The following is a 25,448-nucleotide window of genomic DNA, read 5'->3' as shown; positions in this document are numbered from 1 at the left end:
TGTGGGGGGTGTAACTTACAAAGGCGGGGTCAGCAAGGCCCGAGACCCAGAACTCGGGTTGGAAGCTTCACCCACCCTTCCACGCCCGGCAGCCGGAACCTCGCACCCGCGCGGCTCTGGGGAACGTCCGAGAAACTGCCTCCAGCCCCCCGGGCCGGACGTCCGCAGCACTACTCACCCGGCTCCCCCTGCACCTCCGGGGCCGCCTCGGCGAACTCCTGGCGCTCAGGCTGCGGCTCCTCGGAGCCGAGATGCTGGGGCCTGGCCTGCTTGCGCCGCGACATGGCGTGAGGACCAGGGCTCTGGCGAGTCCCTACGAGTGGCCAGCCTCACACAACCAATTCCCGGAGTTCGGAAATTACCCCCTCCCTCGGCCGGAGCGCGCATGTCCCGGCAATTCTGCTCCTCAGCCGAACAGGGCGATTTATCAAGAGCCCTGACGGCTGATTGGCCCGGAGCCAAGACCTCGGGACTCCAGGGGAAGCGCGGTCCACACCCGGGAAGCCCGCACCACCTGGGAAGCTCGTTAGAAATGCAGACTCTCGGGCTCCACCCCAGACTCGCTGAATCAGAATCTGCATTTTAACAAGCTCCCCAGGTGATTCGCATGCACATTTAAGTTTGAGAAACCGTATCTGCATTTTAACGAGATCCCCAGGTGATTCGTTTGCCCATTAAAATTTTATAAGCACTGCTCCCCTCCAATTTAATGTGCGCGCGAATCACTGGGGATCTCGTTAAAATGCAGATTCTGACTCAGTGGGTCTGGGGTGGGGCCTGAGCGTCTGTATTTCTAACGAGCTCCCAGGTGATGCTTTTGCGGCTGCTGCCGCAGAGGCCGCGCTTTTAGATTCTGGCTTAATTGGTCTGGACTGAAACCTGAGCATTGGTGTATATATATTTTAAAAAGCTTCCCCAGGTTATTCTGAAGGGCAGCCAAGGTTGAGAAGCACGACCTCCACTCGTGGCTGCATATTCGAATTTAAAATTTAAATGAGGCTAGTGCGTCTCCAACGGCAGGGTGAGCTTACTGGTCCTGGAAGAGTTGGTTAAAAATGCAGATTCCGGAAGTTTTGGCTTCAGGCGGCGGAGCCCAGGCATCTTCATTTCCATGCAGCATCTCTCCCCCGGCCCCCGGACTCTGGCGCCCGGGGTCTGAGACCACACGGAGGAAAGAGGCCTGGGGCCGACAGGGGCGCGGGCCCCGCCCAGCAGGCGACTGAGGCGTGGTCCTCGGGGGGTTGAGCTAATTGGCGTTCGTGCTCAGACTGGCTGGGCCCTTGATGAGACCCGAGGGGACCCCTCCTTGCACCAGGTAAACGACATCCAACAGAGAGCAAGAAAGCCACCTACAAGCCCCAGATGTTTACTTTCTTCCATTGGGGAGTTACTTAAGGCGGGGCTGTGCCCCAAGCTTGCCCGAACCTGAGAGTCACGTGGGGGCCTTGGTTAAAAAAGACCCGTGTTCAGCTCTGAATCCGTGGGGCGGGGACTGGGAATCCGTATTTCTAACATCGCCGCGGTGAGCTTTTCTGCCGTGGCTTGCTCCGGCCCTGTGGGGTTTCGCAGCGTCCTGTAATTCACCTTCTGCGAGGTTACCCTTGACAAACCCTAGGGGACTGTCTGCAAGAAGAGCATTTTTATATTGCTTTAAAAAGGAGCTGTTTTCCTCAAACTTCCCGTTGATTTTCAAGTTGTGAATTGATTGTAGGGATGTTTGTGTAAAGCCAGGTGAAGTCACTCAAGGTTAAATTTTCGAGATAAATTTTTAAAAAGCAACTTTTGAAGTTTTCTTTGGTCTGTGTGCATATGTGTCTAGGTACACATATATGTAAAGCCATTTCAAAACATACGTGTGTGCTTCTGTTTATCGTGTGACCTTTTGGAATGTCTCAGAAGGATCTCTAGGGGCCAATGGTTGCCTCTGGGGAAGTTGATGAAGGAAAAGCACCCAGACGGGAGGTTGGGAGGCATCTGATACCCGCTTTTTACTACTTGAGGTGTGTACCTGTGTTTGTATTTGCTATGGATAGAAATAATTTCTTCAGCTCAGGTGCACACAACTGGATTAACCAATCTTTGGTACAAGACCCGTTGTCATCCCTGATCTGTCGCTGACCTGTGTTTGTCTGGTTAGTTGTTTGTTGCTTGGCTTATTAAGATATAATTAATACCAGGGAACTCTCTGACCCAAGCTAGGACCTTAACCATAACCTGCATTTCTCATCTATCCCCCTTCATCCCCTCCTCGAATTTAATAGCCATCCACCTAAACCCTTCATTCTTCATTCCTTTGTTTTTGTTTTCTTAGCAAGTCCTTTTTGCACCTACATGTATTCCTTAAATTTTAATTTTTAAAGAACTTCATGAAAAGGGTATGTAATCTTCCAGTAATTACTCCTCCCCCGCATTTATTATATTGCTAAGATCATCCAAATTATCACTGTTGTTCAACCAGTTTGACTGATGTGTAATATTCCATGGTGTGAAAATATCACAGTTGGTTCATCTGCCATCCCGTTGATGGGCACTTGGGTTGTTTCCCAGTCTTTGCCACGTGAAAAATGCAGCTATGATCTTTCTAAAAAGTGTCAGTTTCTTAAATGAATGTATACATTGATTGGATTGTAAGTGACTATGTAAGAAATGATGCCACAGTGGAGGCACCAATCTACACTTCCCCCAGCAAGGTAAGAGGTACCGTGGAGTCAAATCCTTTACCACACTCCGTATTGTCAGATGTCTTAATTTTTGCCAATCAAATTGACATACAATGATATTTCACTACGGTTTTGATTTGCATTTTCCTTGAATATATTTCAACAAAAGGCAAAGTAAATTATCAATATTTTCTACAAATATAATGACAGCAACAGATTAAAACTTGCTTCCTTTTTTGAAGGCACTATTTTAGTATTTTACCATACATCCATTCAATGTTATGGTCCTAAATTAAGTTTATTACCATGTTTGGTTTTAATGGCTTGATTTCAAGGGTTATCAGTGAAAAACTGAAGAGAAAAAAAAAAAACTCACAGGATATATAGAAAAAAACAAAGTATCATTGGCTATGCTTAAATCATGGTTCTCCCTTTTTAATCCCATTTGCCAGTTACACAAATTGACTATTTTCTTTGAAATCCAGCTCGTAAATTTTCATTTCCCCTGATAATCAACCTGGGGCTTCTACAAATTAACCTGAAGAGGTTAACCTAAACTATATCTTTTTTTTTTTTTTTTTGCGGTGCGCGGGCCTCTCACCGTTGTGGCCTCTCCTGTTGCAGAGCACAGGCTCCGGACGCGCAGGCTCAGCGGCCATGGCTCACGGGCCCAGCCGCTCCGCGGCATACGGGATCTTCCCAGACCGGGGCACGAACCCATGTCCCCTGCATTGGCAGGCGGACTCTCACCCACTGTGCTACCAGGGAAGCCCTAGGGAAACCCTAAACTATATCTTTAACAACTGGATTTCAAACCCACTGAAGCTCTTTACTTGGAAGATGTTTAAACAGATTAGGAAATTCTGTTGCCAAATTTAAACACGCAGATAGAGGTCTTTACAGGTGACAACTTTTCATTATTTTCAGCAACAAAATCACCTAACAAGGGAATCATGGCCAAACATGCATTTCAAATACTCACTCCATAGCATGTTTCTCTTGGAAAGCATTTTGTCATTCTTTATATGTATATCACCTGTATCCTGATTTTTTTTTTTAATGGTTGTTAGGTAGTTCCCTTTCTTCAAAAAGAAAGTCAGTAAATTTTCAACGCTTGTCCCTTTGTAAAAGAAAAACGGAGTATATTTGTAACTTTGCTAACTTAAGTATTTTGCCAAGAGGTGAAGTGTACCTCTGAATTATACAGAAGATTCTCCCGGTCATTCGACATCTTACAAAGCATTACAAAGATTCCAGAGGCAGTATCATGTCATCACGAAGCACACGGACTGGGGCCAGCCTGGGTGAGAATTCTGGCTTTTACCATGTGACCTTGAGAAAGCTGCCTTGTGCCCCAGTTTTCTCTTCAATAAAATGGCGATGCTAATACAGCCAGTGTGGTTGTGAGGATGAATGAATACATATATATAAAGTACATGGAACAATGTCTACTACAGAGGCAGCACTCTGTAAATGTTATTTATAAGAGTAGGGTAAGAGTTACAGTTATCTGTAAAAATAGCTAATGCTCATCTAGAATTGGTGGTTCCAGGAATTCCCTGGTGGTCCAGTGGTTAGGATTTGGCGCTTTCACTGCTGAGGGCCCAGGTTCGATCCCTGGTTGGGGAACTAAGATCCCACAAGCTGTGCGGCACAGCCAAAAAAAAAAAAACAACAGAAGAATTGGTGGTTCCAATGAACTTGGGACAGATATTCTGTTTTATGTGGGAATAAATTGGAAGCACACAAGCCTGTACTGACATTACCCAACCCTTCTGAGTTGCAGACTTCCATGCCTTTATACCAGTTTCTCTATATATACTAAATGAGCACTATAATATTATTTAATATTGGTCAAGTAATTGCTTTCTTTTTAAGAGAAATAGATAAAAACATAATTGTCTCTCTGATTGTCCTGGGCTTCCTGTGGGGCTGAGCACCTTGCTTGGGTCGTGTTCTCCTAAAGCTCACTCGACTTCTGTCGTTACCACCTAGTATTTTCTGCTGTGGATACAGGAATGAATCAAGAAATGTTTATCCAGGTAAAAGTGATGCCCCAGTGGGGCGTAAAGCTAGACAGGAGCAAATCTCATTTCTTCATCTGCCGAGAGTTCATTTATTTGTTCATCTGACGATAATTTGAGTCTAGACTGTTGCCTGGCTCTGTTCCAGGTGCTGGGTATGGAGGGATAGGCAAGACACACAAGATCCAGCAGGGCAGTCAGAGAAGGAAAGAAAGAACGAGTGTGCAGGTCATTTCAGATAGGGGTGGGGGCCACGGTCAAGGTGAAACGGGGTGGCGAGATGAAGAGTGGTAGTAGGGGCAGTACCTGAGTTTTGCTAGAAGTGACCTTTGAGCTAAAACCTGAATATAATAGGCAGCCCTGGGAAGAACCAGGGAGAGAACGTTCCAAGGGAGAGAAAACCATAACAGCAAAAGCCCCCAGGAGATCAGCTTTCGTGTGTTTGAAGCAAAGTAAGAAGATTCAGTGACTACCTGATTTCCAGAGAAGAAAAATATGCCTGTAAGAATTTGAAAAACAAAGTCCAAGCTCACTTACGATTAAAGAAGTGCAAGTTAAAAATACATTGAAGTACTGTTTTATATCCTGTCTGAATAGAAAAGATAAACACAACCCCACACATATTAGTAAAAGTGAGCGTATGCTATGATCCAGCGGTTCCTCCCCCACTGTGCTCCTCAGGCTGTGCACGGGCATCACTGGGGACCTTGTTAAAATGCAGATTCTGACTCCAGTGCTTCTCAAACTTCAATGTGCAGAAGAATGACCTGGGGATCGTGTTAAATGCAGATTCTGGGCAACAAACTCGTAAGAGGCGGTCAGCGTCACTAACTATAAGGGGATGAATATTCACCATAAAGTCCTCCTTTCTTTCGCCTATCAGCTCAATAAAAATTAAGACTGCTGATAACATCTCCTTTTACTAAGAGTGAAGGGAGATTAGTCTTCTAATGCATTGCTAGTGGGAGTGTGAATGGTTATAGCCACTTTGGAGGGCAATCTGGCAATCAATCTTTAGATATGCCCTCCCAATGGTTTATCAGTTCTGCTTTCCATCTCCTATAGAGAAATGCTTGCACATGTGCACAAGGGGACGAGTCCAGGGATGTTTGTTGCAACACTACTGTCATCGCAAACAACTTGAGAAACAACCTAAGTGTGCAACAATAGGGGAATGGTTAGATTCAACTGTGGTTTAGCCATACCAGGCAGCAAATAAAAGTAATCAGCCAGTTTTATGTTTATAGGGATGGCTAGAGCTCCAGCTATACTGCATTGAAGAGGAAAAGTAAGTTCTACATAGACATAAACACATATTCCAGTCCACATATGTTTTCAGTGGTGAAAATGAAAATCCAGAGGACAAAAGTCCTGGCAGGATGCACACTGGCTATGAGTTAAGCAAGGTGGCGGCAGGGAGTAGATTCAGAGGGGAAGGATTGGAGAACCTAAAACTTCCACAGGTATGCGTAAGAGAACATTATCCTTAGTAACATTTTTTAAAAATAGGGAGTGTGTTCACATACTACTTTACGGTTAAAAATTAATCATTAAAATTACTAAATTATGGTTCTATCATAAAATAGAATACATTCTTTATGACTATAAAAAGAATAATGTATTTGTGCACCGATGGAATATTTTCAGGATGTATTAGGTGAAATATTCAAAGGACAGAAAAGAACACAAGTAATGCTGTTGTGGGTATGTGTATATATGTATGTAAATACATATATGTAACAGTATCTCTCTATGTCAAATTTAACATATATACATCTACACACATACACACACAAACTTGTGAATGCAGAGGAGGCCAGGTTGCTGGTAACATGAGTTAGCTCTGGGGACAGGACAGCAGTATTTGTGATGCAGTTGTCTGAGTGACGGACATCTTGCTATATACCTTTTTACAGTCTTTTAAGTTAATTGAAAATTTGGCACACATACAAGAACGTATAAAACATAAACGTGCAATTTAAGGAACAACACCTGAGTAACCATCAGCACTGTAAGATACGGAACATTCTTAGTACTAAAGAAGCCCTTCACATATTCCTATCCATCAGCTTCTCCTTCTTTCTGCCACCTTCTTCCAGGATCGCTAATTTTGTGTAATAATTATTTAAAAATAGTTTTGTCACCTAACTATGTTGCTTAGTGTTGCCACTTGTTGAACAGTATGACTAATTTTCCTTCACTTGCTCCTTTAAGCCTGTGAGAGTCAACACGTTGCTGCAGGCAGCTGTGGTTCATTCATCGTTACCCTGTGACTATATCACACTTCATCTACACCTTCATTGCCAGTGGGTGGTCTCCAATTTGTAATTATGAGCAACGTAGCTATGAACATTCTTGCACAGCTTTCCTGATTCACATGTGTAAGTTTCTCTAAGCCTAGGATCTGCATTTTAACAAGATCCCTTAGTGATTCTCACGCATGGTAAGTTTGAGAAATGCAGTGTGGGAGGAATGCCTGGATCGGAGCATATGCTTACGTTCAAATTTCCTAGGAAATGCCAAACTCTATCCCAATGTGGCCATATTAATTTATATTCCCATCAGCATATTAACTTTTAAAATTAAAAAAAAAAAGCTAGTTAAAAAGTCACTAGGGCACAGTCTTAATTGAAAATGGAAATAACCACGATACAGATCCTCAGTTCTTCCTCTTCTTTCCCTTCTCCTCCCCCACTGCAGCCCCTTCCCTTCATGGATTAGAATTTGAAATTATGAGATGAAATACTGGAAGAGGATACTGTATAAGCAACAATGTGGATCAGGACCTTTATAGTGAAAACAGCCTTCAATTCACCTGCTAACACCTACAGATTTGGAAGTTCCTGAACTGTAGAGGAATGTTATCCAAGAATAGGAATTCTAAGCTTCTAGACGTGCGGCTGGGTGTGGCAGGCCTGAGCTGGTCAGTTGTCTTACCTATTCTTGAGAAAAATGAGTTTCCAATCCTTTTCTGGTGACACTGAAATCTCCCAGACCGGCTGTCATTTTCAGGTTCTTTTCGTGTTCCATATCTACGGCATACGGTCTCCCTGACTGACATATTCTACCAGGGCTTGTTCCAGAACCATTCACTTGTTTACAGACATTAACTGGGTTCTATCTGGGTGTGAGGTATGATACTAACCTCTAGGAATGCAACAGTAAGCCTTCAAGGAAGTCAGAGTAATCGAGAGGAAAAATAAGTAAACACTTACAATACAGTGTGATAAAGACTCACACATGCTGTATTAAAAAAGAAAAGAAAAGAAAAAAAAGACTCACACAGTGGTCAGGGAAAGCTTCCTGCAAGAGGCAGATTCATAACCCCAGAGGTGTAGGAAGAGCAGGTCTTGGGCAGACAGAGAAATGAGGTGAAAAGGGTTCCAGGCAGAGGGAATAGCTTGTGCAAAGACCAGCTATGGCACTTTTGAGGAACCTCGGTCTGGCTGGAGGTGGGCAGAGTGCTGGAGACAGGACATGGGTAGGGAGTAGATGCAAAGGCTTTGTATAGCAAGTAGGGTATAATTAAACCATTTCCTGTTTCTCCTTTCCCCTCTCCCTTTTAAACTTGGACACATCCAGAGGCAGATCCTAGGCCTGGCTTGGGAAAGTTACTCAACCTCTCCTAACCTGAGACACAACAACAGTGGTGGTAGTGATGACTATGATGATGACAATGAGAAGAGTGAGTATTCACAGAGGCTCACCGTGTGCTGAGTAGCATTTTAGAACATATTTTACATATATTATCTCACCAGAGTCCAGCTCTTCAGAGATGTGTGATTTTGAACAAGTCTCTTAACCTCCTCGAGCCTCAGTTTCCTCATCTGTAAGATGAAGATAATAATTCTACCTACCTCAAATGGTTTTTCTGAGTATTAAAATGGAAATATATGTAAAGGGATTGACAAATAGTAAAGAATCAAGTTTATTAGTTATTATTATTTATTATTGGCTGCCATCTACCTACTACCCTTATACTATAATAACTTTAAAAACTAATTAAAAATGTAATAACCATTATTCTATATTTTATTGAATACCTACATTGTGCCTGACTGGTTTGGGTGATAGATATACCCATCCTTTGGACAAGGATTTGGCAAACTATGGCCTGTGGACCAAATCTGGCCCACTTGCCTATTTCTGTAAATAAGGCTTTATTGGAACAGAGCATCATGCATTTATATGTTATCTATGGCTACTTTTGTGCTAGAACTACAGAACTGAGTAGCTACAACAGAGATGATAAATATTTACTATCAATTATTTCTCTTGAAACCAGCAACTCTTTCTGTTGCTTTATAGAATAAACTTGCTAACCCTTGCTTTTGGACTTATAACTTTGATCAAGGTCACGGGGTACTGTGATTGGCCAAGCATGGGATACGTGCCCTCCCCTCATGAAGGGGGTGTGTTAGCCCCATTTGAAGCATACAGGCTGAAAGAGGGGGTGGAGTGGATCCCCAAGGAAAATCTGGAAAATGCGCAGGGAAGGAGGTAGTTAGCTGAGGGGTCCGAGGCTCAGGGCCTTGGCAATGAATATTCATGGTTTTGTGTAACCATGCTACCCTCCTTCCTTTGGGGAACTAGTTCTGGTATGGGTGCCACTTATGGAAAGCCACTGATGGCCAGATGAGTGGGCCACTGACCAGGATGGGCTCAGCCTAACCCACTGTGTCTGCCTGACCACAGATGTGCTCTGGCGCCGGGCACACCATTCCTGGCGTGTTTATGTCCAAAAGCAGAGACAGAAGGACTACCCTCTAGATTTGCCGCATTGGGCTGGTGTTAAGTTGGGGTTGCCAACTGTGCCCATAACTTTCTAGCAAGTTTACAAAACCCACCTTAGGAGGAAAGAATAAGAACAAGCAAAGGCCAGCAGTGAAGAGCACGATCATGAAAAAAGACGCTACACACGACCATCTCCCTGGTTTAGGTCTCAAGGTCCGGGGAGCAGCCCTGAACCCTGTGTTTCTTTCTTCGATTTTGGAAACTACCTAGTAACTGTCCAGGAAGTCTTCTTACTTCTGCTAGTTTTAGTGTGTTTTCTGTTCCTTGTAACCAACAGAGTGCTGGAAATATGTGGGCAAGCCATAGAGAAAGGCCAGAGAGGACCTCCCCTCACCTAAAGTCAGGGGGAAGTGAAAACCCTACGGGAGTAGAAACCATGAGGTGTGTAAAAGATATAGAATAGAGGGCAAGGGGTCGAGCAAAAGGAAGAAACCAACCAACCAACCAAATGTGGAATAGCTGAGTTTCATTTATAGCAGAGAAAATACCCAAGAATTCCCAGAACTAATACATTTTAGTTCCAACTTCTGATCTCCTGCACACCTGGTGGTCAAACGTTTATTGTTACATCATAATTTTTTTTTTTTTTGGCCTTGCCATGCAGCATAAGGGATCTTAATTCCCCGACCAGGGATTGAACCCATGCCCCCTGCAGTAGAAGCACAGAGTCCTAACCACTTGACCGCCAGGGATTCCAAATGTTTATTGTTTTGTTTTGCAGATACCTTCGTACATTTCTGTTGTCACCTGGGTCTTATATGCATTTAAGCCCTGGTTTAAAAGTCCCTTTAAGAATGAACTAGTTTTGGACTTTCCTGGTGGCGCAGTGGTTAAGAGTCCACCTGCCAATGCAGGGGACATGGGTTCAAGCCCTGGTCCGGGAAGATCCCACATGCCGCGGAGCAACTAAGCCTGTGTGCCACAACTACTAAGCCTGTGCTCTAGAGCCCACGAGCCACAACTACTGAGCCCACGAGCCACAACTACTGAAGCCTGCGCACCTAGAGCCTGTGCTCCGCAGCAAGAGAATCCACCGCAATGAGAAGCCTGTGCACCACAAGGAAGAGTAGCCCCCCGCTCACCACAACTAGAGAAAGCCCGCGTGCAGCAACGAAGACCCAACGCAGCCAAAATTAAATAAATAAATTTATTAAAAAAAAAAAAGAACTCGTTTCAGACTTCCCTGGTGGTGCGGTACAGTGGTTAAGAATCCGTCTGCCAATGCAGGGGACACAGGTTCGAGCTCTGGTCTGGGAAGATCCCACATGCCACGAAGCAACTAAGCCCGTGCACCACAACTACTGAGCCTGCGCTCTACAGCCCACAAGCCACAACTACTGAGCCCGTGTGCCACAACTACTGAAGCGCGTGCACATAGAGCCTGTGCTCCACAACAAGAGAAGCCGCTGCAGTGAGAAGCCTGCACACGGCAACGAAGTGTAGCCCCTGCTAGAGCCCCTGCCACAACTAGAGAAAGCCCTTGCGCAGCAACGAAGACCCAAAATGCAGCCCCCCCCCCAAAAAAAAGAATGAACTAGTTTCACATGAGGTGACATGGGATGATTTCTGAATTTTTGGCCCTGAGGGAGGAGAGCAGAACTACTCCACCCATTCAGGGTGCCTGGTTTATGGAAAAAGTGCCTGGTACAGCAGAGTAGGTGCTTAATAAGCTTTTATGAATGAATCCTGAATGAAAGATATATTGTTAAATGAAAGAAAAAAGAAAGGCAAACGACAAGACGGTAAGTTGAGTAAGGGGCCGTTAAAAGGAACTCAGGAAAAAGAAGAAACAAAAACTATACATATAAGCATATGTAAACACGTGATTGCTTTTGGGAAGTTAGTTCGGGATCTGATGTGGAAAGGAGAATAATTTTTCATCATATACCATGTTGGAATGTTTGAATTTTTTCACTCTTCACATGTATTAGTTTTTCAATTAAAAATATCGTAATGAGATATATGATAAAGCCAAAAGAGTAACATGTTAATGACAGAATCTTTGTGGAAAGAATGTGGGTGATCACCAAACACTTTTTTTCAACTTTGCTGTATGTTTGAAATGTTTTATGGAAAAAAAAATTGTTGGACATTTTTCCTTTAAGAAGTTCCGCTTCTATAATGAAGTCAAAGGCCAGCCCTGAAGCATTGGTACCCATCAGGCTCTCAGAAGGAAGGAGAATTCCCATGGTGGTGGTAGGGGAATCTTTCTGCTTAAAGGTGCCAAGCGTTGCACTGTTAGACTGAAAACATCTGAGCTGGATTTTTTTTTTTTTTTTTTTTTTTTGTGGTACGCGGGCCTCTCACTGTTGTGGCCTCTCCCGTTGCGGAGCACAGGCTCCGGATGCGCAGGCTCAGCGGCCATGGCTCACGGGCCCAGCCGCTCCGCGGCATGTGGGATCCTCCCAGACCGGGGCACGAACCCGTGTCCCCTGCATCGGCAGGTGGACTCTCAGCCACTGCGCCACCAGGGAAGCCCCTGAGCTGGCTTTTTAGCTAAGTGCAAAGGCTGAGTCTAAAGCAATGACTTCTACGCTGATATGGCTCCCAATTCTGCCCAACTGGAGTCCTCACTATTGGTCAATGACAGTAGAGCCCATCAGAGCTTCCCTCTTTGGGAGTGTATCAATTCGAGTTCATTGATTACAAGCAACAGAAACTGCTGGCCAGTTGAACCAGAACAGGAATTGATTGATTGGAGCATGTGAGGGACCTGAGTGAGAGCCCAGCTCAGGTGATGGGCAGAAAGTGAGGCAGGCCAGAACGAGGTGCCCTGCAAGGACGTCTGTTTGGGATGCTGCAGGGGAACATCTCTGATGCTGATGCTGGAAACCCCGAAGCTGGGCCCCACTGCTCCCAGAAACCGCCGCTGCTGTCATCACACACTGTTTAAACCTCTGCTGAAATGCCGCTATTGTGGATGAATTTTAATGCCTCCCTGCGGTTTGTGCTGCTTGCTCGGTCTTAGGCAGGAATACCTGACTGGCCAAGCCCAGGGCTTGTGCGTGTCTTCAAGCTGCAAGTAAGTCGTGGGAGTGGCTGATGCTCACCAGCTTGTACAGTGGTGGGTAGGACACTGCCTTCCACCTGGATGAGCACAGTGACAGATGTTTTCTACACAGGAAGCTGGTGGATCCTGAGCAGCCCTAATGATGACAAAGGTGAGCTACTGACGGCTTAACCAAAGATACAGAAAAACTGAGAAAGCAGGTCATTAGTGCTGCTACCTATATGGCTACATTAATTGACTGCCTACTATGTGCAATGTACTTAACCTGTATTATTTTTGTTTTTCTTTTTAAATTGAAGGATGGTTGATTTACAATATTGTGTTAGTTTCAGGTGTACAGTATAGTGATTCAGTGTTTTTGCAGATATATTCCATTATAGGTTATTACAATATAATGGGTACAGTTCCCTGTGCTATACAGAATATCTGTGTTGCTTCTCTATTTTATTTTGTATCTGTTAATCCTACACCCTTAATTTGTCCTTCCTCCCTTTCTTTTCCCCTTTGGTATCACAAGTTTGTTTTCTATATCTTAACATGCATTATTTTATTTAACATGTGTTATTTAATCCTTCTGTACAACACTATAAGGTAGGAACTGTTATTATCCCCATTATGCAGAAGAAGAAACTGAGGTTCAGAGAGGTTGGGTCACTTGTCTGGGTCATATCTCTGGGAAAATATGGAGCTGGGATTTGAACCCACCTTCTTCTGACTCCAGAGCCCTTGTTCTTAACCACTACCATCCACTGTTCCACTTCTCCATGGGCCTGCTGTACAACCCAGGCTTGCAAGGTCTTTGAATGACAGTACTTACTCACCTGCTTACAGGTAATCTGGGTGTATCTATGCTGTCTACACTGGATTAGGTGGAAAGAAACTCTGTAAAGATGACTGCTGATTTGCTAACTTGCAAGAACTTTAATACTGAAAAAAAATTTAAGTTCTTATTGAGCCTTCAGCATACCAATCTTTCAAATTAATCTGAACTCTGCAAATCTTTCTGAAGACACATGGTAACTTAGAGTTAGCTCAAAATGAATGGAATCCTCTTTAAGAAAAGGTGTAAAGTCTCTTAAAAGCTGAGGCATCTCCAGCACTTTATTCCTCCCATGTATGTTCTCTTGGAAGACATTGAGTCTCAGAGCCAGTGAGGAAAATGTTGCCTCTAACAAAAGATGCCCTTATGGAGACTAACAGGTCTTGGGTAGATTGGGTGGGGAGTCCTCTGCGCAGGTTTTCTTTCTCTCTCCTATGAAAGGGAACTGACCAAAAATTAAAAAAAAAAAAAGGAAGAAAAGGGATGCAAGACAAGATGGGAAGAAGAGACCTGCTGGATTTGCATCCAGATTTTACAAGGACAAATACTTTTTTCATCATACTTGTGTTGAAAGTGATTTTAAAGTGGTACTGCAGGGAAAACATTATTTCACGCATTCAAGTAAATGCTAAACACTGGAAATGGCAATTCAGTAGACAATGGTAAGTTGACTATGTTTACTAATAGTCTCCTGTATTAGTCAGTTTTTGCTGCGTGACAAACAACTTCAAAATCTCAGTGGCTTTCGACAACAAATATTTATGTTATTTTTTATGTGTCTGTGAGTCATCGTGGCTCTACTGGATTGGGTTGAGGTAAACTCCATGTGTTTGCTTGTGTCTCCTTGGGTGTTTTGCTACACACAGCATGTCCTTCTCATGACAGGTCACGTGAGAGCAAGAGGATGAGCCAAACTGTATAGACACAGTTAAAACCCCTCTTCCCATTGGGTCTACTATATTCCATTGGGCAAACCAAATCACACAACTTCACCCAAAGTCAATGGGGCCAGGAAGCCACTCTACCCACCATGATACCAATGTGCAAGGGTTGATAAGTATGATTCTGTACCAGGGAGGGAGTGTTGGGCTGGAAACAGAAATCTAATCTACCACAGCCACTAACACTGAAAATAGGAATACAATCACACAGTGAAGAATAAACAGATGGATAAAGACTTGATACATTTATAGTAATAAATTTATCTCTAAAGCATTAGGTCAAAACCCAAACTCTGATCAGCTCTGTGGCATGTGACTTGTTATTTTTCTTGGAAAACTGACTCATGGGATAGGAAACTCTGATCTTTGACTTGTGTTGTGTTGCTGCATTCCACCACTAGGGAGAAGCATTAGGCATTATTTTACATTTTCTGGGCTGGGCCTTCCTTCCATCAGCGAGGGTGGTAAGGGCATACTGGAGGCTACTTATACCTGCTCTCCCAGCATAATTACCCATAGTGCTTGCCACACCACTCTCAAAGGTGTCCCAGTCTGATGTCCCAGTCTGGATGATGGACTATATGATCACTTTATATAAATGGTATAAATGTGGTGTTGCTTCTCTAGAAATAAACAACCTTCCCAGGAGCTAACATTCTCCAAGGAGCACCTTTTTTTTTTTTGCCTTTTCCTTTCTAGAAAAATGCTCCGATTACAAATGACCTCTCTCCTCCAGGGCTTCATGTGTTCCAGCCCACCTTAGAATGCTCACCCCCCATTTCTCTGTTCCCAATTTCAATTATCATTTTGACTTTCCATGAGCAGCCTCCCCTGGGCCCTCCAAACCTGGGTTATATGGATTCCCTGTCGTCCTGCTATGTCCCCCTGATAGAGCATTCATATACTGTGACAAATGTTTATTTGCCCATCTGCCTTACTAGTCTGTGAGATCCCAGAGGGCAAGGACCCTGCCTGCCTTGTGTCACTACCATCATATGAAATTAGTATTTGCTGAATGAATGCAACTGTTGTTATTGTTTTAGTTATTTTAAAATATGGCAGAATACAAAAAACAGAATCATACTGTTCCCAACCCCGCTTTCTACCAGTTTCTCTTTCTGTTGCTCATTTTTCTCTGGTCACATTAATCTCAAACACCCCAGGCACATTTCTGTTTTAGGGTTTTTGCATTGGCTGTTCCCTCTGCCTGGAACTCTCTCCCTCTTGATATCCACATGGCTCCCTCCCTCCCTCATTGCAGTCTTAACTTCTCAGGGAGGCCTTCCCTGACCATCCTATATACAACTGCAACCCCTCTCCCCTATCAAACCCTGCCCCCCATGCCACAGCACTTATCCTTCTAAGACACTGTAAAATGTACATATGTGTTTTGTTCTCCATGTACTGTCTCTTTCCCCACACTAGAAGGTAGACTACAAGGGCAAGGATCACTCTTTGTTTGCTCTTGATACCTCCCAAGTTTATAGAACCACACCTGGCACAGAGTAGGTGCTCAAGAAACACTGAATGAATGAATGAGTTCAGTGAACATTTGCTGAACACTTCCTTCCAGGGGTTAGCATGGTTAGAACCAGTCTGAGCCCTCAAGATCCACAGTTTTGGTAGAGGCAATGACAAGACAAGAAACAGTGGCATCTAGACATAAGCTGCTTCAAGGCAGTGGCTCAATCGTAGCATCTAGTGTCCTCATAGCTCCGTGGGCCCTGTTGAAAGTTCTATACACCTACCTGGAGTGAAGCTACCACTCAACTCACAAAACCAAAGCAGCTGATGGCATTCAGAACATTCGCCCTATTGTCTCCCTTTCCCTAATAACTAAATATCACTCAATTCCACCCTCAAAATTCAGCGAAGTAATGCTCAGGGAAAGATAATGCCAGAAGAATATAGCCCAAGATAAATGACTCTCATCACTGCTTAAGAACCACAAAATCAGCATTAAAAACTGAACAACTAACTACAGGAATTCTTTTACAATTTTATAGCTAGCACTTTTGGAAAAAAATAAAGAGATTGGTTCAAGGAAGAATATTCAAAAGTACTATTTTACTTATAATTTGCAAAACATTTTGACTATCCTAAGAAATCGTGTTTTAAAAATACAAGTACATATCTATATATATGTGTTAAAAAAAAAGAGGTAAATGTGATATATGTATGTATGGATGTGTTTCCTGAGAACTAAGGGATGCCAATACTGGGTCAGAAGAAATTTCGGAGTTCTCCTCTGGTCCACTCTTGGTTTCTTGAGAGCTGGTTATAGGAGGCACAGCAGTTAAATGCTTAGCAAATACCTGGTGTGTAGTAAGTGCTCAATAAACGTTAGTTTGCTAACAGAACAGAGTAGCTCCTTGGCCAGGCTCCACCTTTGCTACTTATCTGAGAGAAGAGTGTGTCATTTCCCTGCCGTGCCTGACTATTTTCATACTGATCCCTGGGCTAGAATCAACCTTTTTGTCTTTGTCTTCGTGCAAAGATGGATGAATGTGCCCCGCCCATTACTAGATTGCAGTATGGGATTCTGGCAGGATCAGAATCTAGAACAGGATCTTAATCACTGGGTGAGTCCAACCAAATCAACTAGACTAGCTGTGTGACCCAGGGCCAGCTGCTCACCCATTCTGTTGCTCAGCCTAACCAACCCTAAAATGATGACGCTAATAAGAGGTCCTGAACAGGGCTGATGGGGATGTTCAAAGAGTTAATGTGAGTGACACAGAGTAACTCTTCAGTAGGTAGTGGGTATCATGACAAAAATTCACAAATAATTCCAAAAACCTGAATACACGAGTATCTTTAAAACTAGGACAAACAATGGCAACAACCCAAATTTCCATCAATCGATGAATCGATAAATGAAATGTGGTCTATCCACACAATGGAATATTATTTGGCCATAAGAAGGAATGCAGTAGTGATACACGCTACAACCTGGACGTACCTGGAAAACATTATGCTAAGTAAAAGAAGTCAGATACAAAAGATCCCATATGGTATGATTCCAATTATGTATTGATAAAATGCCCAGAATAGGCAAACTCACGGAGTCAGAAAGTAGATTAGTGGTTGCCAGGGGCTGGGAAGAGTGGGGATGCGAAGTGACTGCTAACGGGTACAGGGTCTCCTTCTGGATGATAAGAATGTTCTGCAATTAGATGCTGGTAATGGGGCTTCCCTGGTGGCACAGTGGTTGGGAGTCCGCCTGCCGATGCAGGGGATACGGGTTCGTGCCCCGGTCCGGGAAGATCCCACATGCCGCGGAGCGGCTGGGCCCGTGAGCCATGGCCGCTGAGCCTGCGCGTCCGGAGCCTGTGCTCCGCAACGGGGGAGGCCACAGCGGTGAGAGGCCCGCGTACCGCAAAAAAAAAAAAAAAAAAGATGCTGGTAATGGTTGCACAACTTTATGAATATACTAAAAATTACTAAATTATATTCTTTAAAAGAATATAAGTCTTTTTATGGCATTTGAATTATATCTTAGTATAATTCAATATAAAGCTGTTATAAAAAAACAAACTAGGCAAAACCAAGATAAGTAATTATCTTTCTGCCCAACCTGTCTCTTCTCCGTGTAGAATGAAAACTTCTCTTAACATTCCTCGTGTCTTGGTTATAATCTCCCCACCCCCAGGGGCTGACATCTCCAATTAGGGGCCTATGGAAGAGCTTTAATTTGTTTTAAAATCAGAAGCAAAAAATTTTAATATAATCCAGTTTAGATTATATTAATCCTTGTGCCCATACAGTTGTAAAATGTAAGTTTCTCTCTCTCTCTCTCTGTCTCTCTCTCTCTCTATATATATATAATTTTTTTCTGTGTGTGTGTGTGTGTGTAGGAAGGGGCAAAAATGCCCCTAGTCCAGGACAGTGGCAGTGGGACCCTGCTGGCTCCCCACAATTCAATACTAAACCACAGCCTTTTCTCAGAGTTTGTTCTCTGGCTTGGGGACTCGTGGGCACCCTCTGTTGCTCTCATGATGCCAGGATGAAGTCGGAAGCACCAAGCTAAATGAGAAAACTAAACCAAAGGAAATGGAATGGGTACTCTTGCCTCTGTTCATTACCCACTAGCCGGACACTCAGCGCTGGGGGAAGGAGGGGTGAGGGAGGGAAGGAGGTAGGGACCTGGGCTCAAAAGCAAAGACCAGTGACCAGCAGAGTGAGCTTGGGCAAGTCACGTGACCTGTTTCTTGCTCGGTTTCCCCATGTCACTGAAAGTGCGGAAGAGCATTTTAAAGCGTGAAGGGTTGGTTTAAGCAAGACTTCACCGTCTCTGCAGGCTGTAGTCATGGGCCTTGCAGTTCCTGCCTGAGATTAGGCAGTCTCGCTGTGGACAGTCCCCTGGGTCAAATCTAGTTCCTCACACAGCCTCTTAAAGACAGGACAGTGTCACAGCAGTAAAGGAAACAGAAGGGCAGGGGAGAGAAGCTATCATAGTTTTTATTCCAGATCTTCAACTGAAATCTTTCCAGGACATCCAATTCTGGCTGATGAACCAAAGATCAATTTCAGTTGTAAGCATTCAGTTTTTATTGCTCAGAGAATCCTTCTGAAGCCAAGAAAACAAACAAACAAGACCCACCCAAGAAGTATCAATATAGAAACCCTGTTCCAGGACACAACCCTTGAGTTCTTGGTTTCCCCAAGAAAACCCATGTAAAACTAGATGCTAGCAGGCTTATGTTTTGACCTCTTAGATCAAGCACAGCAGAATAATGTGGGACACAAAACTGAAATATTTTGGTGTGTGTAAGAAGCTGAGAGCAGGGCTTCCCTGGTGGCGCGGTGGTTGAGAGTCCGCCTGCCGATGCAGGGGACATGGGTTCGTGCCCCGGTTCGGGAAGATCCCACGTGCCGCGGAGCGGCTGGGCCCGTGAGCCATGGCCGCTGAGCCTGCGCGTCTGGAGCCTGTGCTCCGCAACGGGAGAGGCCACAACAGTGAGAGGCCCACGTACCGCAAAAAAAAAAAAAAAAAAGCTCAGAGCAAAGACAGTAACTCTGAACTCCCCAAATTACAGTGGTAAACTGACGAGCAACAAAACAGGCCTGTAACTCACATCTGGGGGTGGACGTGGCAGGCACCCCAGCAAGGCCTGCCCAGTCCCACTTAACATTCCAGGGAGATCCAGGGGTGGGTGGGAGTAGAGGGGAAATGAATTCCGGCAAAGAAGCCCAGATTTAGCAAGTTGGGTGTAGGTCATGACTACAGAAAACACGCTGATTAGAACGAGGGCAGGTGATTTGAGTGTTGGCTCTTCGTTTAAATATCACCTAATCGCTGTGTGACCCTGGGTGGATCTCTTACCTTTTCTGAGCCTCCGGTTTTTTACTGTGGTATTTCCCATATTGTCTGGATCAGAAAAATAGCCAGAGTCCTAGATTTTAAATACAGATTCTCAGGTGTCCCACCCAGATGTGCTGTATTGGGATTTCCAAAGCTGGGCTGTAGCTGTGGGCATTTTTAACAAGTTTTTCAGGTGATTCTTAAACCAGGAAAGTTGGGAAATATCTTTTCTGCACAATGTGGGTAATAATAGTAATCCTCCCTCATGGGATGTTGGGAGGATTACATTATTAGGTAGAGCATTTAGCATTGTGTTGGCACATCCTGAGTCAATAAATGTTAGCTTTTTATCACTGAAAATCATTAGTACCATTTATTTAATAAATATTTGTTATGTACCTATTACGTGCAGGGTCCAGGGCAAGGGTTGGCAAACTATGGTCCAACGCACTTGTTCTTATGTGGTCTGCGAGCCAAGAATGGTTTTCACATTTTTTTTTTAAATGGTTGGAAAAAAACAAAAGAAAAATAATAGTTTGTGCCACTTGAAAATTTTGTGAAGTTCAGATGTCAATGTCCATAAATAAAGTTTTATCAGAACACAGCTACACCCACTCCTTTACTATTGTCTCTGGCTACTTTCATGCTACAATAGCAGAGGTGAAGAGCTGCAATAAAGACCATGTGGCCCACAGAGCTGAAAAATATTGAATATTTTCTACCTGGTCCTTTTTTAAAAAGTCAATAAATAAATAAAATTATTTATTTATTTACTTTTGGCTGTGTTGGGTCTCTGTTGCTGTGCACAGGCTTTCTCTAGTTGTGGCGGGTGGAGGCTACTCTTCGTTGCGGTGCGTGGGCTTCTCATTGCAGTGGCTTCTCTTATGGCAGAGCACGGGCTCTAGGTGCATGGGCTTCAGTAGTTGTGGCACGTGGGCTCAGTGGTTGTGGCACGTGGGCTCTAGAGCACAGGCTCAGTAGTTGTGGCACACGGGCTTAGTTGCTCCACGGCATCTACCTGGTCCTTTACCGAAGAAGTTTGCTGAACCCTGCTCCAGGGCAAGGGCCTTCAATTGGGGTTCTTGTATTTGGGGAATATACAAAGATTTCTCAAGAGGTGTATGGGCATGATTGAGGAAATCAATTCTCAGATCCTCAACTTTGATGAGTACTTTTCCCTAAAACTGATCATCTAAGAGTACACCCAGAAGGTGACTCATGGTGCCGAGGTTGAGAAAGTAATTGGTCCATGACTGGGAAAGAAATCCCAGGTGGTTTTCATTTCTTTGCTTTTAACGAAACTGACCCAAATAATTATGATTGATCATCGTATGATTTTCTGGCATTTAACTCAGAAGGAATTAAAATAATTGAGAAGCATTGCTGTAACAATACACTTTCTCTGTCCCTATCCTTATTTATGTGAATGTGACTTCTCAGCATTTACATCAATAAAAGAAGAAAATTGGGACTATAACTGAAAGAGATCTGTATCTCATTCTAGCAGTTGGTAAAAAAAAATTTTTTTATAAGTAATATCATCACAGATATATAAACTGATTAAAAACTAGGCCTATCAAACTCATTAAGGTATATTCTTGCTTATTTTAATTATTTATCAAAAATGTGTAATGTATTTATGTAGCTTACAACAAAAAGTTGTTTTGAATGATAATTTGATGTAAAGGAAATGTTTAAAGCTTGGAGCCCTACAGTCAAAGGGAATAAAAAACGTGTTTCAATTTATAGAACTATAATTTTTTTTGCTGAGTAGTGGAATGAAATGAACAACAAAAATTCTTCAAGATTAGTAATGTTTCCCATTTTCAGTCCCCTCCCTCTGTTCTGGAAATTTTAGAGATTGGTTCTCTCAACCTGACTGGCTGAGGTGAGAGACCTCCCAACTTTTTTTCCTGGCAACACTACCATTTTGTCTCAACTTTGCTGGTCGCTGGATCTAGGGCATTCAAGAATTGGATCAGATCAGTATCAAACTTCTCACCTCCACGAGAACAGAATTTAAAGATTACTGAAGAGAAAAGAATCCACTGTGCAAAGGTATCATTCATCTGCTGGGACAAAAGAAATACCAGCCTATGTGCCCTTTCTAAGGAATATACTCAAGAAATGAACGGAATAAGGATAAACTCAGAGTAAAGATGTGAAATACGGGAAGAAGAGTATAAGAAATTATGGTGAACAACGAATGTTGTAATCTTTGGTTAAATCTCAGTTGATGTGGTCATTTGGGAATTGGAACATAAGAGACATACTGTAGGGCAAAACTTAACAAAAGCCTGGAAGTAAACTCACAAGCTACCTCAGCAACACCCAGGATTTGGAGAGAGGGGTTGTAGAAAGAGATGTGGCCCAACGGCCTCCTCTTGTGAGGAGGAGACTTCTTAATGAAAGGTTTGGGCCTAGTTGATATTTATATCTGATATAGCAATAGAGGAATCGATTTAAAAATAATCGCTAGAGTTTAGAAAGTAACTATTAGCAGAATGGAAACATATAAGAACTTTCAAGAACAAAGTGAAAAGTTAGAAAAGAAAAAGGAGAAAATTACAAAGTTTAATAAATAGTAAATATTAAATAAGACAGAAATGAATAATACCAAGTATACGTTACTATGAGAAATGCAAACAGTTTGACTTCTCCAACCAAAGACAAAGACATGCTATTAAAGGAAGATATTAAACCACTGAGTGGGAAAGATAAACCAAGCAAATGTAATAAAATATAAAACAAGACTTAGAATACTGTTATTAAATAAAGTGTAATTTAAGGCCCAAAGCTATTAAATAGAAAGATCAGGCATATACTAAAGGGTAAAATGTAAAATTGACAAAGAACACATAATAGCCACAAACTCACATGCATCAAACAACATATGACAAAGTATAATAAAATGAAACACAGTAATACAAGAAAAGCATGATAAAAAAACACAGCCACAGTAAGAGGCTTAAAAATACTTCTTTCAAAGTTTATCAAGCAGACAAAAACTAAGAGAATCTGAATAACAAAGTCAACATACTTGATTCATAGATCTCCTCAAACATTTACAAAACTTGGTCATGTACATGGCCATAAAGAAAACTAATAAATTACAAAAAGCACGTATTTTACAGGTCATTCTCAGATCAAAACTCATTAATATCAGAAACCAAAAATGAAAATATAGTTTCACAAACTGTAACTACTTGAAAAATAAGACATAAACCTTTATATAACTCTTGGGTTTTATGCCCCTGACTTACCGAACAAACCAACCAACCCTAAAACTGAAATAACGAAGTATCTAGAAATTTATGAAAGAAGGACACTTCATATAAAAATCTATAGGGATATGGATGTCATGAAAATTTCTTAAAGACTTGGAAATAGGCAAAAAAGATTACTGGTTGTCCCGTCATATCCCAGCTCTGGGTTATCTAATCCTATAGCGGTCAATGCCTTTTAGCGTTTTTGAGCTATTTTACAACTTTGTGAGTTACAGAAACATACAATAATGCAAAAAACATATAAGAATGTAAACACACCTTGTGGGTGGAATGCAACTGATGGTTGCCCTGTAGACCCCAACCAGTTTTGCATCTGTCTGTAAGTCTGTTTCAGCATTCCTGATTGCCTGTGTAAGCATTCATTGAACTCCCCTTCAAACCTGTTGTAACAACTTACTGATTCCCTCATTAATTAATGAATTAGATAAAATTGCTAACACATGCTCATTTTATATTTGTATGGCAGTCATGATTTAACTTTGAAAAAAATGATCTTTTAACATAGGTGAAGTCATACTGGAAAATACACAGCTTTAAATGCTTCCCCATTATTAAAGGCTGAAAATAAGTGAACTTAACACAGGAAATTAGACTAACAAAATAAACTGAAAGAAAAGCAGGGGAAAGAATTAATAAAGATAATGCTGAAATAAGGATACATGCTGAAATGAATAAAATGGAGGAGTAGAGAGAGAATAAATAAAAGCAAAAGCTTTACTTTTACATAAATGACAAAACAGATAAACTCCTGGCAAACTACCTAAGGAGAAGACTGAAAATACAAATAAAACACAACCCACCCCAAACTCCCCTAAAACCACCCCCCCCAAAAAAGTAACAAGAGCACTGTTAGATCAAAAAAAAAAAAAAAAGCCAAAGATTCTAAAATAAGTTTAGAAGAATGTTAAGTGGAATTACAGACCAAAATGAATGATTTTTTCTTTTGCAAAGTATGTATTACCAAAATTTATCAGGTTGAGACATAAAGTCCAAATAGACCATTAATTACAGAAAAAAATGGAAAGTTTGTTAAGAATGTACAATGAAAAAGGGTATCAGCTCAGAAAATAAACAGATAATTCCTGAAATAACAAACTATTGCTGGTCAATGAAAAAGGAGGAAAGAGCCTCAATTTATTTTCAGAGAAACATAACCTAAAACAAACAAACAAGCAAAGTCAGAGAACAAAGAAGAAAACCAGCATTCAACTGCACTTACACATAAGGTTATAAAAATTTCAAGGAAAATATTAGTAAATGAAATCTAGGAATGTATTAGAAGAATAATCCAACATCACCTAGACGGTTCGTTTCAGGAATGCAAGAGGCTTCAGTACCAGGCTATGTCCTACACTAATTCACATATCAACATATGTAAGTAGAAAACCCAAATATTTATGTCAAGAGATAGTTAAGAGATATTTGACAATAATCAGCAACCCACCTTGATAAAAACTCTGAAAATGGGAGAAGAAAATGACTAAGTACTATAAAAACTGTCACCCAAGGAATAGCATATATTATATTAAATTGGGAAATTCTAAAGCCATTCAAGTTAAAATCAGAAATGCAACAGGGATGCCAGCTGTTTCAACATTGTTTGGAGGTTCTGACTAATACAATAGGACAAGACTGCAAAATAAGTAGTATAAGTATTGCAAGGGACGAGAAAAAAACACCTGGGAATGAGATGACTATACCACAACCATCATGTCATATTTATCAGCGACCAAGAGTTTCTAATAAATACTGTCAATAAATAAAATTTTTTTTCTAAGGTAGTACAATATAGACAAATATACCAAATATAGCTATTCCCTATGCTTGCAACAAATAATTATTTTAACATAAAAAAATCCTATTTACAGTTACAATAGAATTCAAAACAACAAGAAAATACAGGCCCTATTTAATAAGAATAGACTGTATATGAAGAAAACTATATATTACAACAGGGTTTAAATAAAAGTTTTTGGGTGGAAGATTTAACATTTATTTTTTATTTTTTTGGCTGCGCCGTGTGGCACGTGGGATCTTAGTTCCCCAGCCAGGGATCAACCCCGTGCCCCCTGCAGTGGAAGTGCACAGTCTTAACCACTGGACTGCCAGGGAAGTCCCAGATTTAACAGTTTTTAAAGTCTTCTTTTCATGAGTTCATGTAACCATACAGATACAATTCTAATACAAATCCTCAAAAGGTTTACTTTTTATGGGGGGGAGGGGTAATGGACAAAATGAAGTTCGTTTAGAAATATGAATATTTAAGAATTGCTAAGAAAATTTTGGAAAATAATAGCTATGGGGAGGCTTTGCAAGTCTAAAAGATACTAAGGATTACCTTAATGCTAATATAATCAAATATGTAATGTTGGCAACCCAGAGAAGTATAAAGATCAGGGAGATAAAACAGAGATTCTAGAGATAGAGCCAAGTATATTTGGGAACTTCATCTAAAGGTGAAATTAAGATTTCAGTTCCAAGGAAAATAATATTTTGTTTAACACATGGTCCTGGTTATAATTGGGCAGCTAAACTCCTATATCATACACACATAAATATGAATTCTGGCTGCAGAAACTGAAAACAAATAATGAAAATATTAAAGAA

At 41.9% G+C, this 25,448-nt stretch overlaps 1 protein-coding gene across 2 annotated transcripts in view; it reads right to left on the bottom strand.

Annotated features, from left to right (window-relative positions):
- The window catches only part of ZFP64 (ZFP64 zinc finger protein), a 79,121-nt gene that overhangs the window by 20,759 nt on the left and 32,914 nt on the right, over positions 1-25,448 (bottom strand). Inside the window, exon 1 of one of the 2 annotated variants that reach the window (XM_029221120.1) lies at positions 179-302. The exons of the other annotated variant lie outside the window; for it this stretch is intronic. Within the exon in view, the coding sequence (XP_029076953.1) occupies positions 179-284 (106 nt within the window). The 5' untranslated portion in view covers positions 285-302. Of the gene's footprint in view, positions 1-178; positions 303-25,448 lie in introns of those variants that run through there. 2 annotated transcript variants of the gene reach the window in all.

Source organism: Monodon monoceros, unplaced genomic scaffold, assembly GCF_005190385.1.
Source record: "Monodon monoceros isolate NGI ecotype Baffin Bay Population unplaced genomic scaffold, NGI_Narwhal_1 Super_Scaffold_13, whole genome shotgun sequence".
NCBI lineage: Eukaryota > Metazoa > Chordata > Mammalia > Artiodactyla > Monodontidae > Monodon > Monodon monoceros.
This window is presented reverse-complemented; position numbering and strand designations above follow the sequence as displayed.